This window comes from Gigantopelta aegis, chromosome 9 (genome assembly GCF_016097555.1).
Source record: "Gigantopelta aegis isolate Gae_Host chromosome 9, Gae_host_genome, whole genome shotgun sequence".
Lineage (NCBI taxonomy): Eukaryota > Metazoa > Mollusca > Gastropoda > Neomphalida > Peltospiridae > Gigantopelta > Gigantopelta aegis.
In genome coordinates, this window is record NC_054707.1 from 60,130,021 (window position 1) to 60,144,955 (window position 14,935).

The following is a 14,935-nucleotide window of genomic DNA, read 5'->3' on the forward strand; positions in this document are numbered from 1 at the left end:
TGGTATGTTGACTGGCAAAACGGTACGGAAGTATTTCGACCCCTGCACTTTTATACGTTTCAGTGTGCTTATTTCCCAACAACAATGATTAATATCATTTTAATAAATATGTACACCAAAATGAATGAGTAACTTGACAGTACGGAGTTTTTTTGTGTTGTTCTCTGCAACACGTCTCAGGCATTTGGTCTAATAATTTGACACTAAATAGTGCATAAGACTAAGTATGCACCATGAAACGCTAAATACACAACAAAGCGCCATTTACATTTTTAGACGGTATCTCGTTTATTGCATAAAGCTCAAATATTTCCAACTGACATCTTAGTTTGTGGATGGGACAATGTGGAAGTGGTGAGCAAGCTCCTGGGATCTGAAATGACATGGACATTTTTATACGTGATTTTGCAACAAAACCAACAACAACAACAGCAGCAGCAGCAGCAGCATAATCAGTTCTAAATATGGGTATCATGATACATCTACCTCACGATACGATATATATATATATATATATATATATATATATATATATATATATATATATATATATCGATATTTGATTCAAGGTGTTTTCTCCGTAAAACAAGAAGTTGAAGCTTCGGTGAAATAACTAAAATAAACATGATAAAAGTGAAACCGTTATTAAAAACAGTTAAATGTGGAAACACCACATTAACGACATGGATATTGACATAAGCAGGTACATATTATCTATCCACTTAAATACTTTTCCTTGATGGAAATAATTGTCAATTGCTAAATAGAGGGAAACATCTCCGCCCTGTACAACAAACAGCAGGTTATAATTCTGTGTAATAATGACTGGTAATGTATATAATTGGAGATGCATATTATATCATGTTAGAAAATTGAGCGAGTGCAATAAGATACTAATGCATCGACATTTCTTATACTCAGTAGCTTAGGTGTAAATCTAGGACGGTGTGCATTAATCTTAAATACATTTAAACATCCATCCTTGATAGATGATCTATTCTTCAGATAGCTTAGGTGTAAATCTAGGATGGCGTACTTTAATCTCAAATAAATATGGCCTCAGATTACAGTTATCTTCCCATTTGGTTGTCCAAAATCCGGAAATTTGACCGCGCAAGTAGTCTGCTGTTTGACTGTGATTATTTCATGGCAGACAGCTATGAAGTGGCAACTGTTTGACTGAAGTGACAAGGGATAGCATGTAGTTTGTAAACATGTGTAACTTGTTGACATTGAAGACTTGTTTGTGGTAATTCCGGCCCATGCAAAAGTAGTGCTTTTTGAGTAAAATGGGTGTACTCCGGCCTGGTTTAGAGGGTGCCCCATGCAGGCAAAGGTACATACAAAACTTCACGGGCCTGCTGATATTAATAAAAATGTTATAGCCACTAAGGCTATATAGAAACATATAGCGAAATTAATTGTGGTCTGAGGCCATATTTGTTTAACTTACCCTTTGCATGCGACTCTGCAGGCGGACACCCCGATGGAGTTGTGGAACAGATTGGGGCAGGCTTTCTCGCACTGTGCCTCACTTTCGTCCAGTCCGATATTGTCTACGATTGTCTGTACGACGGATTTCAGTTCACTGATGTGCAACCAGCTTCCCAATGAAGATAAAACTGAAAAATGAGACAAAAGCATATTTTAAAAAGACAAATCGATAAATAAAAAGGAGCTTACAGAACCAGAACCCTGATCCATAGTGTCAGGAAGATAACCGTGATACCGACACTGAATTCCATCTTACTGACGTTCAGTTGAATATTACATAATATTATTTGTACTTTATACACACATTACTACGCTAATAGTGAATTCGATTTGGTCTACAAGGCCAAATATTCCCGCACGATACAACCTTCCTACATTTTATATAAGACTGCCACTCCCCTGGAAAATACACCCTTCTATTTTTTCTGTAGGAAGACCGCCACTTCCCAGACAATACAACCTCCCTGTGTTTAATGTAGGACTGCCACTCCCCAGACAATCCAACCTTTTGTGTGGGACTGCCACTCCCTGGACAATACAACCGTCCTGCCTTTTATGTAAGACTGTTACTCCCTCGACAATACAATCTCCCTATCTTTGCATGGGACTGCCACTCCCTGGACAATACAATATTCTGCCTTTTCTGTAGGAGGACTGCCATTTTCCAGACAATAAAACATTTCTACCTCTGTGTGGCATTGCCATTCCCCAGACAATACAACATTTCTACCTCTGTGTAGGACTGCCATTCCCCAGACAATACAATATTCAGCCTTTCTTAAGAGGACTGCCACTCCTCGGGGGCAATACAAGCCTCGTACCTTTTCTATAAGACTACCATAGTCCTGGACGATACAACCTTCCTACCTTTCTGTAGGACGCCTCTCCAAGGCGATACAACCTTGCTATCTTTTTTCCGTATGAGGATTTCCACTCTCGGGACGATACAATGTTCCTACCTTTTCTTCTGTTTGGACTGTCACTCTCCAGGAACGATACAACCTTCTTACATTTCTGTAGGAGTACTGCCACCACCCAGGACAAGATAATCTTCCTACATTTCTAACAATACAACCTTTCTACCTTTTTCTGTAGGAAGACTGTTACCCCCAAACAATACTACCTTTTTCTGTAGGAGGACTACCACTCCAAGACTGACCACACGTTTCATGAATTGTTGTCCCTGGTATATTATCCGAGGGGAAATACATGTACACCCCTTGCTGTTGACGAGGAATAAGATCAACCGTCTCGATTACCATTGTGACTTTTTTTTTAAACATACATTTTATTTTTGCCAAAAAATATATATTGTATAGGTATACATACATATTTATGTATAAAATAATATAATGTGCACATTGCGGGGAATGGTATGTAGCATCGGGTTACATTCTATAGTAAATGGGTAATACATGCATAGCAATAATATACAATATAATAGCATATGTCATGTATCAATGTTGTCTGTTCTATGCGTGGTAGCAGTGTTCAAATACTTACACAAATTAATTAGCTGTTTGAATTGTTGCTGGACAGCATTTGCGTTAATTTAAATGTTGATGGTTTATTATAATAAAAAGGTTTAATATATTTATCTCTTATGTTACTGTAGAAAGGATACACAAGAACAAAGTTATATTCGTCTTCTACTACATTCATATTGCATAGACTACACAATTTATTATTCCTGTCAATATAGTGGTATCTGCCCGTTTCTATAAAGAGATTACGGGACGATAATCTATATTTGCTCAAAATATGTTTGTATTTCAGGGCAATAGGTTTCTGAAGGTAAGGTTGTAAGCAATACTTATTAACAACGAATTTGTATAACAGACATTTTGGAGAATTGTTGAATACAGCATACATAGATTGGATAAATTGATCAGTCATTCTCTGTTTGAATAGTGATATAAATGTTTTGCGATTTTCTACATTCTGATTATACCATATGTAGCCAAAACCATTGGTGAGAAGCAGGTCTCGTATTTGATTAACCCAGTAAACAGAACGTGGTTTTCTTATGCACTCGTCATATAGGGTATTATAACACTCTTTCAAAATACAATTATCTGTATTCAACAAATTTATCCAATATTTAACAATACGGATGTTCTTACTTATTTGCAAAAGTGATCTACCTAATTCAAAATAGAGCACCATATTAGTAGTGCTCTTTTTCACGCCTAAAGTACGTTTACAGAATTGTAAATGTAGATCTCGTGACTATTTGCTTTGTTAAAACTCCAAACTTCACAGCCTAATTTAAAATACTGCTAACATATGTATCAAACAGTGATAGTAATGTTTCTGCTGGAGTGTCATTAAACTTACTGTCGTGGATGTTGCGCTCCTCGGGCATGGCAAAAGCCAGTGGGACAAGAACAACCAAAAGGAAAACCAGCTTCATCTTTGTTTGATTCTACAACAAAGAAAAGAAGAAACCAAATCACTTTTTTTTTTATAGATATATAAATAGCACATAAACGCAGTAAAACTATTACTTGTAAAACAGTTTTATGGAACGGTTAAGTAAATGTCAACTTAAAAGGAATTGTTTTTAATGAAAATGTTTCAAATAGTAAAATCGTTATTTTAAAAAACTTGGTATTTGATGTCTATGGGAGATATATGATCCCTTGATGTGTTTGGTAGGAGTAACATATATGGCGTTTAAATTTTTTTCTCATTCCCCACTGCGTGTTAAAATAGACACGTGTCGTTAAACAAATAGTGTATTTTTTACATTTTAATCTACCTCTCGCGGATTGCCTAATGCATTGATAATACTTTCGCTTCAAAAATGATATATTTGCCCAGTATTCTAGTATGAAGAATTAGATTAGATTAGATTAGAGTATGAAGAAAGCATGTAGTAAAGTACTTTCTGTGAAGGTACAACACGGCATTGTCGGCTATTGATAACCGTAAATAATAATGAACACATTTTAAATAATAATTAAATAAAACACAAAACAAACAAACAAACAAAAACCATGACGGAGGACCTATACGTTTCATAAAGGCAGCTGACATAATCGCTCAAAGCGCTTACATGCACGTTTATCAAAACTTTTGTGTTTGTATTTTGCTTTAGTAAATGATATTAAATTATGGTGCTGCGAGAATGTAGCTTTATGGCAATTACATGTTTTTATTTAACCAAAAAAACAAAATTGTTTTCTTACCTGTCGTTCAGCAAGAGCGAAGAGTGGACGAGCTACACAAGAATCCTGTTATTATAGAGGCACCAAGAAGAAGTGTTTGGCGTCTTATCAGATAACCATATTCTCTTTTCCCACGCTTTAACAAGTATCGTGTTAGTAACGTCATAGTTGACACGTTTTGATAGTGCACACAAAAAAAAATACAACTAAAAGTGCCCCCCCCCCCCCCACCCCCTTTTAGATATAGCCAACGTTTTGTTTTTAGCTTTATTTCATGCTTCTTTTAAGTACACTAAAAGTAGTAAGGGGGCCTATATGGGGCCATGACTTACTTTCGTTACCTTGATCTACTTTCCATATGACCTTGACCTACTTTCCCGTGACCTAGACACGATCCGGTGTCCTACTGACCCGACTCTGACCTACTTAGGACAGCCCCCAAATAATAAAAAAGGTATTTTTCTGGTATTTTTCATTCGCTCGCCAAAAAGTCTACAGATCAGATCTACGTTCATTTTACTCCAGAGTTTGATGATATTCACCTTTTTGTGTCTTATTGCACTCTATCTAGAACGAAGAAGACGGCACCGGGGTATTCAAGCAGTATTAGTAGTAGCAGTAGTGACTAAGACGATGTCTTGGTCTGGAAATGTTCAGATATCAAACTTCATGGATCAAACGGATGCTGCATACAAAATGGGGATAAAAATGAAGACGGCGAACTCGTTGATGAACCTGCAGATTAAACGGATGCTGCCTGTGAAACATATGCTGCCTATGAGGACGACTGCTATTCAAGACATTTGTATGCCCGGATGCTGACGTATGCTTGGTGGCCCATGCAATTACGTCAAAAACCAAAAGAACTTGCCAAGGCTGGTTTCTACTACACGGGAGACCACGATGCCATCACTTGTTACTGTTGTGAACTACGCGTGTACCGATGGAAGCAGACAGACGACCCAGTGATGGAACATTAAAGACTCTCTCCAAGATACCCTTATGTAAACAACGTGTTCAGTCATTAAAGGGATAGTAAACTCAAACATGAGCCTTAGGTGTTGGAAAGATGCATACCCGGACCACCAACACATACTGACACTTTAAGAAATGAATAGTTAATTAAAAAAAACGTGATTATTCCTGCTAACTGGGGGCAGCTATTTTCTTTTGTTTTTCTTGCGTCCGGAATTCTAGCTTGGGGCGAAGTGACGTAAGCTCCGACCAACTTGCAAAACAACATAAATGACTTGATAATATAATAAACTATATAACTAAATATATTTCAATTTGCATTAATAGATAGAAATGGGGTTAAAGTATTTTTCTCTCTTAAACAAATCCAAAGAAACAATATTATTAGGCATATTGGTAGGGTGGGTACGTTGGAGGAAACACGACCACTCTGATACCCAAGTGATAATTTTCTTTTCTTTGGGACTACGTAATTGGTCAGTGTTGTGATTTTCGATGGGAAAATCTTCTTAATAAATGTTTCAGACACTTGTGTGCTATTTTGTCATGTTGTATATGTATGTTGTATATGTATGTTGTAAATAAAACTGTGAATAACAGGTTTTGTTTTCTTATTTATGCCCTGTGTTCCTGTGTGCGTCCCTGGGCGTGTCCCTATGGTTTTGATTCGTGGCACTGGTAGATGGTATGGGAAATATTTTGACATTTTGAACCCAAGAACTATTACACGGGAATTAGGGAGAGGTGGGACAGGTAATCAATCATGGGCTATTGGATGTCAAGTATTAGTAATTTTAAACATATAATTTTTTGAGAGGAAACCCGTCACATTTTTCCATGATTAGCAAGGGATCTTTTATATGCACCATCACACAGACCCATATCACGGCCTTTGATATATCAGTAATGGTGTACCGACGGGGATCGACCCTAGACCGACTGCGCATTAGGGAAGCGCTTTGCTACTGAGCTACGTCCCGCCCCCGGGATAGGTATGCTCATATTTTATTTGTGAAGGGTCTTCTAGATTTCATTTTATGCGTGATGGGTCTTACAATTTTGAGAATCGTTGGGACTGTTTTGCAAGATTTTAATTTTTTTGGAATAAGGATTATTTTTGTTGATAATATACCGTTCTTAAGGCTGACATTTTATGATGAGTATACAACATACACACTTGGTCACCTTGTTTTATATGTTGTGACTTACTTTTCTCGTGGCGATTATCTATATACGTTCTAGTGCTTTTTACTAGGGTTTGCTTTAAAGACTGTAGTACCTGTTCAAAATGGACGCATTAAAAGTTTTAATTTTTTCGGCGATAGTTCTGATCGCGGGTGCAAACGTTCTGCCGCATGCTACTCACTGTGAGTACAACAACAAAATCTACCAGGCGGGTGAGCACATAAGCAAGAACCCGTGCATGCCGTGCACGTGCACGCCCTCGGGCAACGTCGCCTGCGCCATAATAGACTGTGCACCTGTCATGTGTGTGGACGCTGAACATCATAAAGACCAGTGCTGTCATGTCTGCCCAAACGGTACGTATTTTAAAACAGGCGATAAAATATATTGCGCATTGAAACTAACGAATATCCAAATGTGCTTTGGTTACCGCGAAAAGACAAATATGCTGTCCTTACGGATTGTAAACTGATGACGAGTGTGTTCTGTATTGTGACTGGTTAATTACATTCTTTTTTCGAGATCAAATAGACAATAACACCCGGAAAGCTAATGGCGTCATTAGAAAGTTAGATTGTAGCCAGGGGTTTATTCCCGATTCTGGCATTCCCGAATCTGGCAGTGAGATTATAACACCTCTTAATTGGACACGCCAGTTGTTCCATTTCTGGCAGTTTATTGCTCACCCTTACTAATTGGTGTTCCGTCACCTTAATTGATGGCCCATCACCTTAATTGATGGCCCATCACCTTAGCTGGTGTTCCCGGTACCATTGACGATTAATCGTACCATTGACGGTTGACTATTGATCAGTGATCAAAGCAATAACAAAGGCAATTAATTACGACAATATATTTATTATGTACTTTTGTTAAACAGTATTTTGTCCACAATTTGAAAGCACATTCAGTCACACTTTACACACGAAATGTCCCAGAAAGCACTCCACCGCAAGCTGACAAGTAGGAAGCCGTGTCCCGGGTACACGTGACGTACTCCAATCCCAGCTGGATGAGCTTGTGCTTGTCTTCTTCGGTGCGGTGGGACTTCCTTGGTTTCTGTCCACCTTCCAGCTGCAGCAGATGGGCTTCCTTGTTGGCATTCTCTGACTTGAACAGGAGAATCAGCTCATATATGTTCAGGTGTGATTTCACTGCTCTCTTGGCCAACCTGCTGTTTGTAACCATCCACAACACGAGGCACTGGAAGAAACGCTAGTCCAACAAACATACGGAACCACTTGCGTACTTCCTCACTGGACCTGTAAGCAGGGGAGAGGCCCAATCCTTGAAGATTCCGAAACAAGGCTTGGCCGAAGTGGAATAGGCATCCCTTCAGATGTGTAGATGGCATCAAATCACGAATCACATTGTGCACTGCGATTTCAAAATCCACGATCAAGTTCATCCCAGTAGCTTTCGCCTTAAGCAAGTTCACCAGTCGTAGATACGTTGATCCCTTCTTGTCCGGTAACAGACAGAACAGTTCTGGCACACACACATGGGTCAGGTGAGAATGAATCACATACAGCTGGTAAAAGATCTTCGGACAGATCTTGAATGTACCATCCAAATTTTACTGAGATATAACAAACATTAATTTTCTTGCAATCTCTATTCCGGCTCACCTCTGCTCTTCGCTGCTCATTAAGGTTAATCTCGTTAATCGCCCCCTCTGTTCTTCACACATCTCGTTATCCCCATGCGTCTAAATTGGCCTTAATTGCTCACGCCAGTTTTCCCATTTCTGGAAGCGGATTAGAACACCTCACCGCTTACCTAATCTGGAGACTGCCAGTTTTGGGAACATACCGTAGCGAGGTATTTTTTTCAAGAAATACCAAATATACAGTTAGTTCCGTTGAAAAACGATCGTTTACAATGGACATAACCATACTGAGTTTTTAATATTTACGGGTGTTATTGTCTATTTGATGCCCGCAAATGTTTCATATTTGACCTCAGGCTAACGCCTTCAGTCAGAAATAACATTTGCGGGATCAAATAAGACTCGCAAATCTAAAAACTCCATATGGTTATCTCCTAATTTAAAACCGGCGAGAACCAATATACGTTGCTTACAAATATTTGAAATCAGTTATAACCGTGATTTCAATCCACGATGGAATCGATTTTGCGTTGTTTACATATGTTCTCAACCCTCACCCCTCCACTTAAAAGTTGGCCATTAGTTTATCACCACTATAAAGGAGGAAAATAAATAAAATATAACTTGGTCAGGAAATATCCCTAGTTTGTAGCCATTTTAAAAGGTTTTTGGCAAATAAAATATTTTTATATTATTAAAATTATAATTTACTTACATTTTGTTGCTAAGAATATTTGCGTTTCGGGACATCGTAATGTTTTGTGGTATCTCAATATCAATTTTTGTTTAAAATTATATCGTACGTTCGGATTTATTATTTCTCCTTGAAGTAATTCGGCAAAAGCGGCTAAAGGTCATTCCAAATGTATTGATCAGTATAATGCTTTATATTTAAAACATGCTAAGGTAAGATAAAGTTGTGATTTTTTGTTACAAAAAACCCCCAGGAAGTCCTGGTATGGCGCAAATACCAGGATAGACAACATACGAGGGATTATTGTACAATGCGTATTTACAGTGACAATGTGACAACAGAAGCTCTTCGGAGAATATATACACACATAATTCAAAATAGCTATACACTATTTTAAATGAAGACAAATGGTGACAAGACGATCAAATAGCAGGCCCGTAGCCAGCATTTAGAGAGGGGGCAATGGGGTTCGACTAGGTATTTACTGGGGCCTTTTGGATAGGAAGTTGCCGAGCTTTTTATGTGATGGGGGGGGGGGGGGGGGGGGGGGGGGGGGCATTAGTTTATCACCACTATAAAGGAGGAAAATAAATAAAATATAACTTGGTCAGGAAATATCCCTAGTTTGTAACCATTTTAAAAGGTTTTTGGCAAATAAAATATTTTTATATTATCTCTGAATTATCTTTGAAAGCCTAAAACGCGTTTTCCTGGCATCTGGAACTTAAAAATTGATATTTTGAAACAATGATTTTCGACTATTTTGTAGATTATATTTTTGTTACTATGGTTATTATATTTTTAAAGATAAAGTTAAAGTTTATTTTGTTTAACGACATCACTAGAGCACATTAATTTATTGGATGTCAAACATTTGGTATTTTTTTGCAAATAGTCTTAGAGAGGAAACTCGCTGCATTTTTCCATTAGTAACAAGGGATCTTTTATATGAACTATACCATGACCTTTGATATACCAGTCGTGGTGCACTGGTTGGAATGAGAAATAGTCGGAACTATGATTAGTTCCTTTAATATTTAAGATATTATCAAAAACGAAACACATTACCATAGTAATAATTGTATCATCACGAATCACCACCAACACCTAAGAGTACAGGTGCAATTGTCCTCAAACGTTTTCTGCAAAAGGTATTGCATAACGTATTGCATCCAATTTAATTTTTTGTAACTGATGCGTCATATCATCAAAATGGCATCTATATGTTGGCCGTAAAACGTTTTGAAATACTTGAAAATAATCGACATGATAAAGCAACTTGTATGCCAAAATGACAGAATAATACTGTTTGGTATATATGGAAGCCAGTGTCGATTTGAATCCCTATGTAAAGATCAAGGCATGAACAGGATTACTTTTTGTTGTTAAAGATTTTATTTGCAACTTCGGTTGCTAAATCAATGGAAGGTGAACTGCTGTCATTGTCATGTAATTATCGAATGCTACGAGGTCATCAATATAGCAAAAGGTACAATTAAAATGTTTTGCGACGTGTAGTTTCCTTTGATTTTGCCAGATTAGTTAGAAATTTCGAATCCAGCAGCTTTGGTAAGGGGAGTGCAGTAGTAACAAGGCCTGTATAGAATCATGACCTACTTTCGTGACCTTGACCTTGATGACGTCACGGCCTTGTCACGTGACCTCGTCCTACTGACCCGGCCCTACTTAGACTGACCTTGACCGTGATGACGTCACGGTCTTTTCACGTGACTTCGTCCTACTGACCCGGCCCTGACCTACTGTGCCGTGTGCAACGTCCTACTGACCCGACCCTACTTAGACCGGCCCTGACCTACTTAGACTGACCCTGACCTACTTAGACTGGCCTACTGTGCCGTGAGCAACGTCCTACTGACCCGACCCTGACTTACTTAGACCGGCCCCTGACCTACTTAGCCCGCCCCCGATCCGTCGTACTTAGCAACGCCTGTGCTATCCTGTCTGTGGGAAGTGTAGGATTCCTTGCTACTAATGGGAAACTGTAGCGGGTTTCCTCTCTAAAACTGTCAAAAGTATGTTTGACATCCAATAGCTGATGATTCATAAATCAAGGTGCTCTAGTGGTGTCGTTAAACAAAACCACTTCTAAGGACTCAGCCCGACGCGAGGTAGTGTGTTTAATTTTAGCGCACTGAATGTTGAATGGTTATCACTGCTTACATTTTATTGTTGGTGGCAATACTGAACTAGAAGATACATTCTTAAAGGCGTGAAATAAGAAATGATTTAAATTGGTGTAAAATAGAATTCTCGTCCCACTATGTCTCCCGCGTTAGCGCATTCACAAGATTATTAAATTATTTTAACATACCCAAAGAACGTGCTTCGCCGTTTGCATATATAATGGTTTAAATGACAGGTTTTGTTTACATGTGTGAAGTAGTCAGCTGTGAACGACTTCGCGTCCAGCGCTGAGGGTACGTCGTTCGTATCTCATGTGGGGAAATTATATTTTTTTCTATTATTTTTAAAACAAAATAATAATTTATAGTTTGTTTTTATTTTACTTATTTACTTACTTATTTATTTATTTGTTTATTTATTTATTATGTTACGAGGTGTTTTTTCAAGCAGCCTCTAATAACCCTGTGGGGACGGAACGTAGCTCAGTGTTCCCTTGATGTGGGTCGGTCTGGGATATATCCAGCCAATGCTCCACAACTGGACAACGGCCGTGGTATGTACTATCCTGTCTGTGGGATGGTGTAGGATCCCTTGCTGCTAATCGGAAGAGTAGCCCATGAAGTGGCGACAGCGGGTTTCCTCAATCAATATCTGTGTGGTCCTTAACCATGTCCGTATAACCATAAATAAAATATGTTCAGTAAATAAAACATTTCCTTCCTCGTAAAATAAAGATTAATTGAACACAAATATTTTATTTTATTTTAGTCATAGGAAAAGAAAGACATATTTGTCTCGAAGAAAGGAATGTTTGTTAAGAAGAAAGGCATATGCGTTAAGGAGAAGAAAGGAATGTTTGTTAAGGGAAGAAATGAATGTGTGTGTGTGTGTGTGTGTGTGTGTGTGTCTGTGTGTGTGAAACATCCCCAACCCATTGCTTTGAAGAAAGAACGCGTGACTGCAACTCAACGCTCCGACCTAAACTATGATCTTCTAGCTGCATTTTAAGCACAAGTATTTCCCTAGAGTACAAGCCTTTTTACAGGGCTTTTTAATTACCAAATGGGTAAATACATTGGTCGATCTAGGATCGATCCCCGTCGGTGGCCCATTAAGCTATAGCCAACTAGTGTATTATGTCTGGTATATCAAAGATCGTGGTTTGTTCTGTCTTGTACACACAGCTCTTGCTACTATAAAGTAGCGGTAGAAATATCCAATCACAAATCTAGTCATAGAGTAAAAAACACAAAAAACAAACCGCAATGGTTTGGTTTTTCATTTATTTCTAAATTACAAATCACTGACACATATATAAAATGGACACACACTGGGTTACATCGAGAGGCCTTAAGGGCGACATGTGAATAATATGAGTGTTCATTTCTCTTCATCGTCCTCCTCGTCGTCGGTATCGTCGTCGTCTTGTTCATCCAAATATTCGCCGATCCATGAACGATACTGATTTAATTTACAACGAATCTGTGGTCTCACATCTTTGTCTGGATTCACAAACTGTGAAAATTTTCTGGTGTTGGGACCTTTGTCAAAGTAATGCATATAGGTCAGAAAGCGAGAGTACGTGTCTTTAAATAACTTCCATTGCAATGTCTTCATGTTTCTTTCAATGGCATCTTGGGACATGTTTTTTCTTCGTAGCATTTCTTCTTGCTTTCGATATAGTCATGATTGATGTCGAATTCACGTTCCACCATGAGACGAATGCCTTCGTTTTCCAGGTCTTTTTCATTTCCCTCTTCGCACGTTTTAAATCGCAGATGTCGCAGCAAGTCGCTTCCGTCTTTAAAGACCAGACCACACGTATCACGCAAGACTGCATCCTCTTGACTTTTTTCAGATAGGGTTCTACCTCATCATCTTCTTCTTCGTCGTCACTTTCGTAGGCGGGTATGCCTGGTAGTTTTCTCTTGAATGCGCTCCTTTGCATAATTTGCACGTAGAGCTCTTTCTTCGACAGTGGTTGCACGTCTTCTGAGACATTCGCCGTTACGCTCGTGCTTTTATACCATTCGGACGGCCCCGTCTCTAAACCATTAGGCCGAAGACGCCAATGTTCGGGCGTGGTCGGTTTCAAGTCCACCAAGAGATATCCGTAGGGCCTGTGGGTAGCTTCCTCAAACCGCTGCATGAAATGACGAGTATTTCCAGGAAACATCTGCTGTGCCAAGGTTAGGACTTGCTGCTTGTCGATAGGGTTGTTGAACAGTGCCAGGTAATGACAGTTTCTTCTCTGTGTCGGGTCCTTGCTGTCATACAGGTTCTGGTGGATGGCAATCACAGAGAGGTTTCTGTGGTGACTTCCTTCCGTGAACAGGTCGGTGATGCGAGGGTCTTTTCCAGCTGTAGACATCAGGTCGTCCAACACGATGAGATTTCTGACTCTTGAATCTAAATAACGACCCTTTTCCAAATTCTCGGGTATGCCTTGAACAAATTTCACTCGAGCAACCATTTTGATCGTATCATAGAGGGGTTGCCATCGTTTGTAGAGCCAGATGATGCGCTGGGGAGGCGGCTGGATGTTACCATCCCTTAGCAGTTTGTACAACAAAACTGTCTTTCCACACGACGTGGGTCCCGACACGATCATGGTGAACGGATGTAACAATCTTAGGGGCTGCTGCTGCAGTCACGGAAAGTAGGTCATGATTCTATACAGGCCTTGTTACTACTGAGTGCTAAATGGTGAAGACAAGCAAATATTGTTTTATGGAAGTTGCAGTTGGTAAAATCAAGTATTTCTGCAATATTAAAAAAGAAGAGACAATAAAGTGGACCTCAGGTTTTGCGGGAGGGTTCGGACTAACCCCCGAACCCTCCCCACTAAAAACGGGCCTTGATAACAGAGATATAAGATTTGTACGAGTCTGTATTTTAATTAGTATTTAGTGATACTGGAGATGTCTGTCTATGGTTTATTGAATTTACAGATGTCCGTTTTGTGTCTTTCAGGACCAAACTGTAAAGTGGGTGACACGATCATCCCTGCCAACAAGGACTACCAGGTTGATGCCCACACCACGTGCAGGTGTTCCATGGACTTCTCGCATATGTTTGGACCAAACGCGCATAAAGCGATATGTACGAAACGTATCACGTAATTCAGACAGATGAACTACATTGTAACAATTAAAACGAAATTTGTAAAATGTCGCTGTTTTGTTGTGATGTATTTGTATAGGACTTGTACATAAAGGGAAACGAACGTCTGTTTAATGGCTGCAACAATTGACCCAGGATAATGATAGGCCACAAATTTAAGGGACACTAAACTATTTCTACGATTAAACTTACATATTAAATATATTTTCTTGTTTAGTGTCTGTATATTCAATGTGTTTGTGGTCGTCTTAATATTTATAAGAAGTCTAATCTGGATTTTATCTTCAAATAATACGAAATTTTGTTTTTAGGAAATAACAGAAAATTTAATCTAGTACAAATATTAGAACGACCAGAAATACGTTTAATATACAGCCACTAATATTTTATGCAGAACAAATTTATTTGATATGTAATTACAATGGTTAAAATTTCTCTGTTAGTCGATAACATCTGTAAAATTGCAGCAAACTCAGGAATGTCCCTTTAATGCGCGAGACATAAGCGTACTAGACGCGCGTGTGTGTGTGTGTGTGTGCG

At 38.8% G+C, this 14,935-nt stretch overlaps 2 protein-coding genes across 2 annotated transcripts; one reads left to right on the plus strand and one right to left on the minus strand.

Annotated features, from left to right (window-relative positions):
• Nucleotides 1-263: 263 nt before the first annotated feature.
• LOC121382357 lies at nucleotides 264-4,745 on the minus strand. The gene is made up of 4 exons (XM_041511943.1): nucleotides 4,686-4,745; nucleotides 3,832-3,919; nucleotides 1,454-1,622; nucleotides 264-373 (listed from the first exon to the last, which is right to left on the minus strand). Exons 2-4 carry the CDS (start codon nucleotides 3,905-3,907, stop codon nucleotides 325-327), a joined length of 294 nt encoding a protein of 97 aa, XP_041367877.1. The 5' UTR covers nucleotides 3,908-3,919; nucleotides 4,686-4,745; the 3' UTR covers nucleotides 264-324.
• Nucleotides 4,746-6,840: 2,095 nt separating this feature from the next.
• LOC121382170 (von Willebrand factor C domain-containing protein 2-like) lies at nucleotides 6,841-14,442 on the plus strand. Its single transcript, XM_041511684.1, has 2 exons — nucleotides 6,841-7,180; nucleotides 14,246-14,442. Exons 1-2 carry the CDS (start codon nucleotides 6,928-6,930, stop codon nucleotides 14,392-14,394), a joined length of 402 nt encoding a protein of 133 aa, XP_041367618.1. The 5' UTR covers nucleotides 6,841-6,927; the 3' UTR covers nucleotides 14,395-14,442.
• Nucleotides 14,443-14,935: the final 493 nt, after the last annotated feature.

Excerpts from the sequence above, each read along its gene's own strand:
- LOC121382357 (XM_041511943.1), bottom strand. The coding sequence starts at position 3,907 with ATGAAGCTGGTTTTCCTTTTGGTTGTTCTTGTCCCACTGGCTTTTGCC. Across the intron at positions 1,623-3,831 it reads GGAGCGCAACATCCACGACA|TTTTATCTTCATTGGGAAGC; the intron begins GTAAGTTTAATG and ends CTCATTTTTCAG. Across the intron at positions 374-1,453 it reads TGCAGAGTCGCATGCAAAGG|ATCCCAGGAGCTTGCTCACC; the intron begins GTAAGTTAAACA and ends ATGTCATTTCAG.
- LOC121382170 (XM_041511684.1), top strand. The coding sequence starts at position 6,928 with ATGGACGCATTAAAAGTTTTAATTTTTTCGGCGATAGTTCTGATCGCG. Across the intron at positions 7,181-14,245 it reads CTGTCATGTCTGCCCAAACG|GACCAAACTGTAAAGTGGGT; the intron begins GTACGTATTTTA and ends TGTGTCTTTCAG.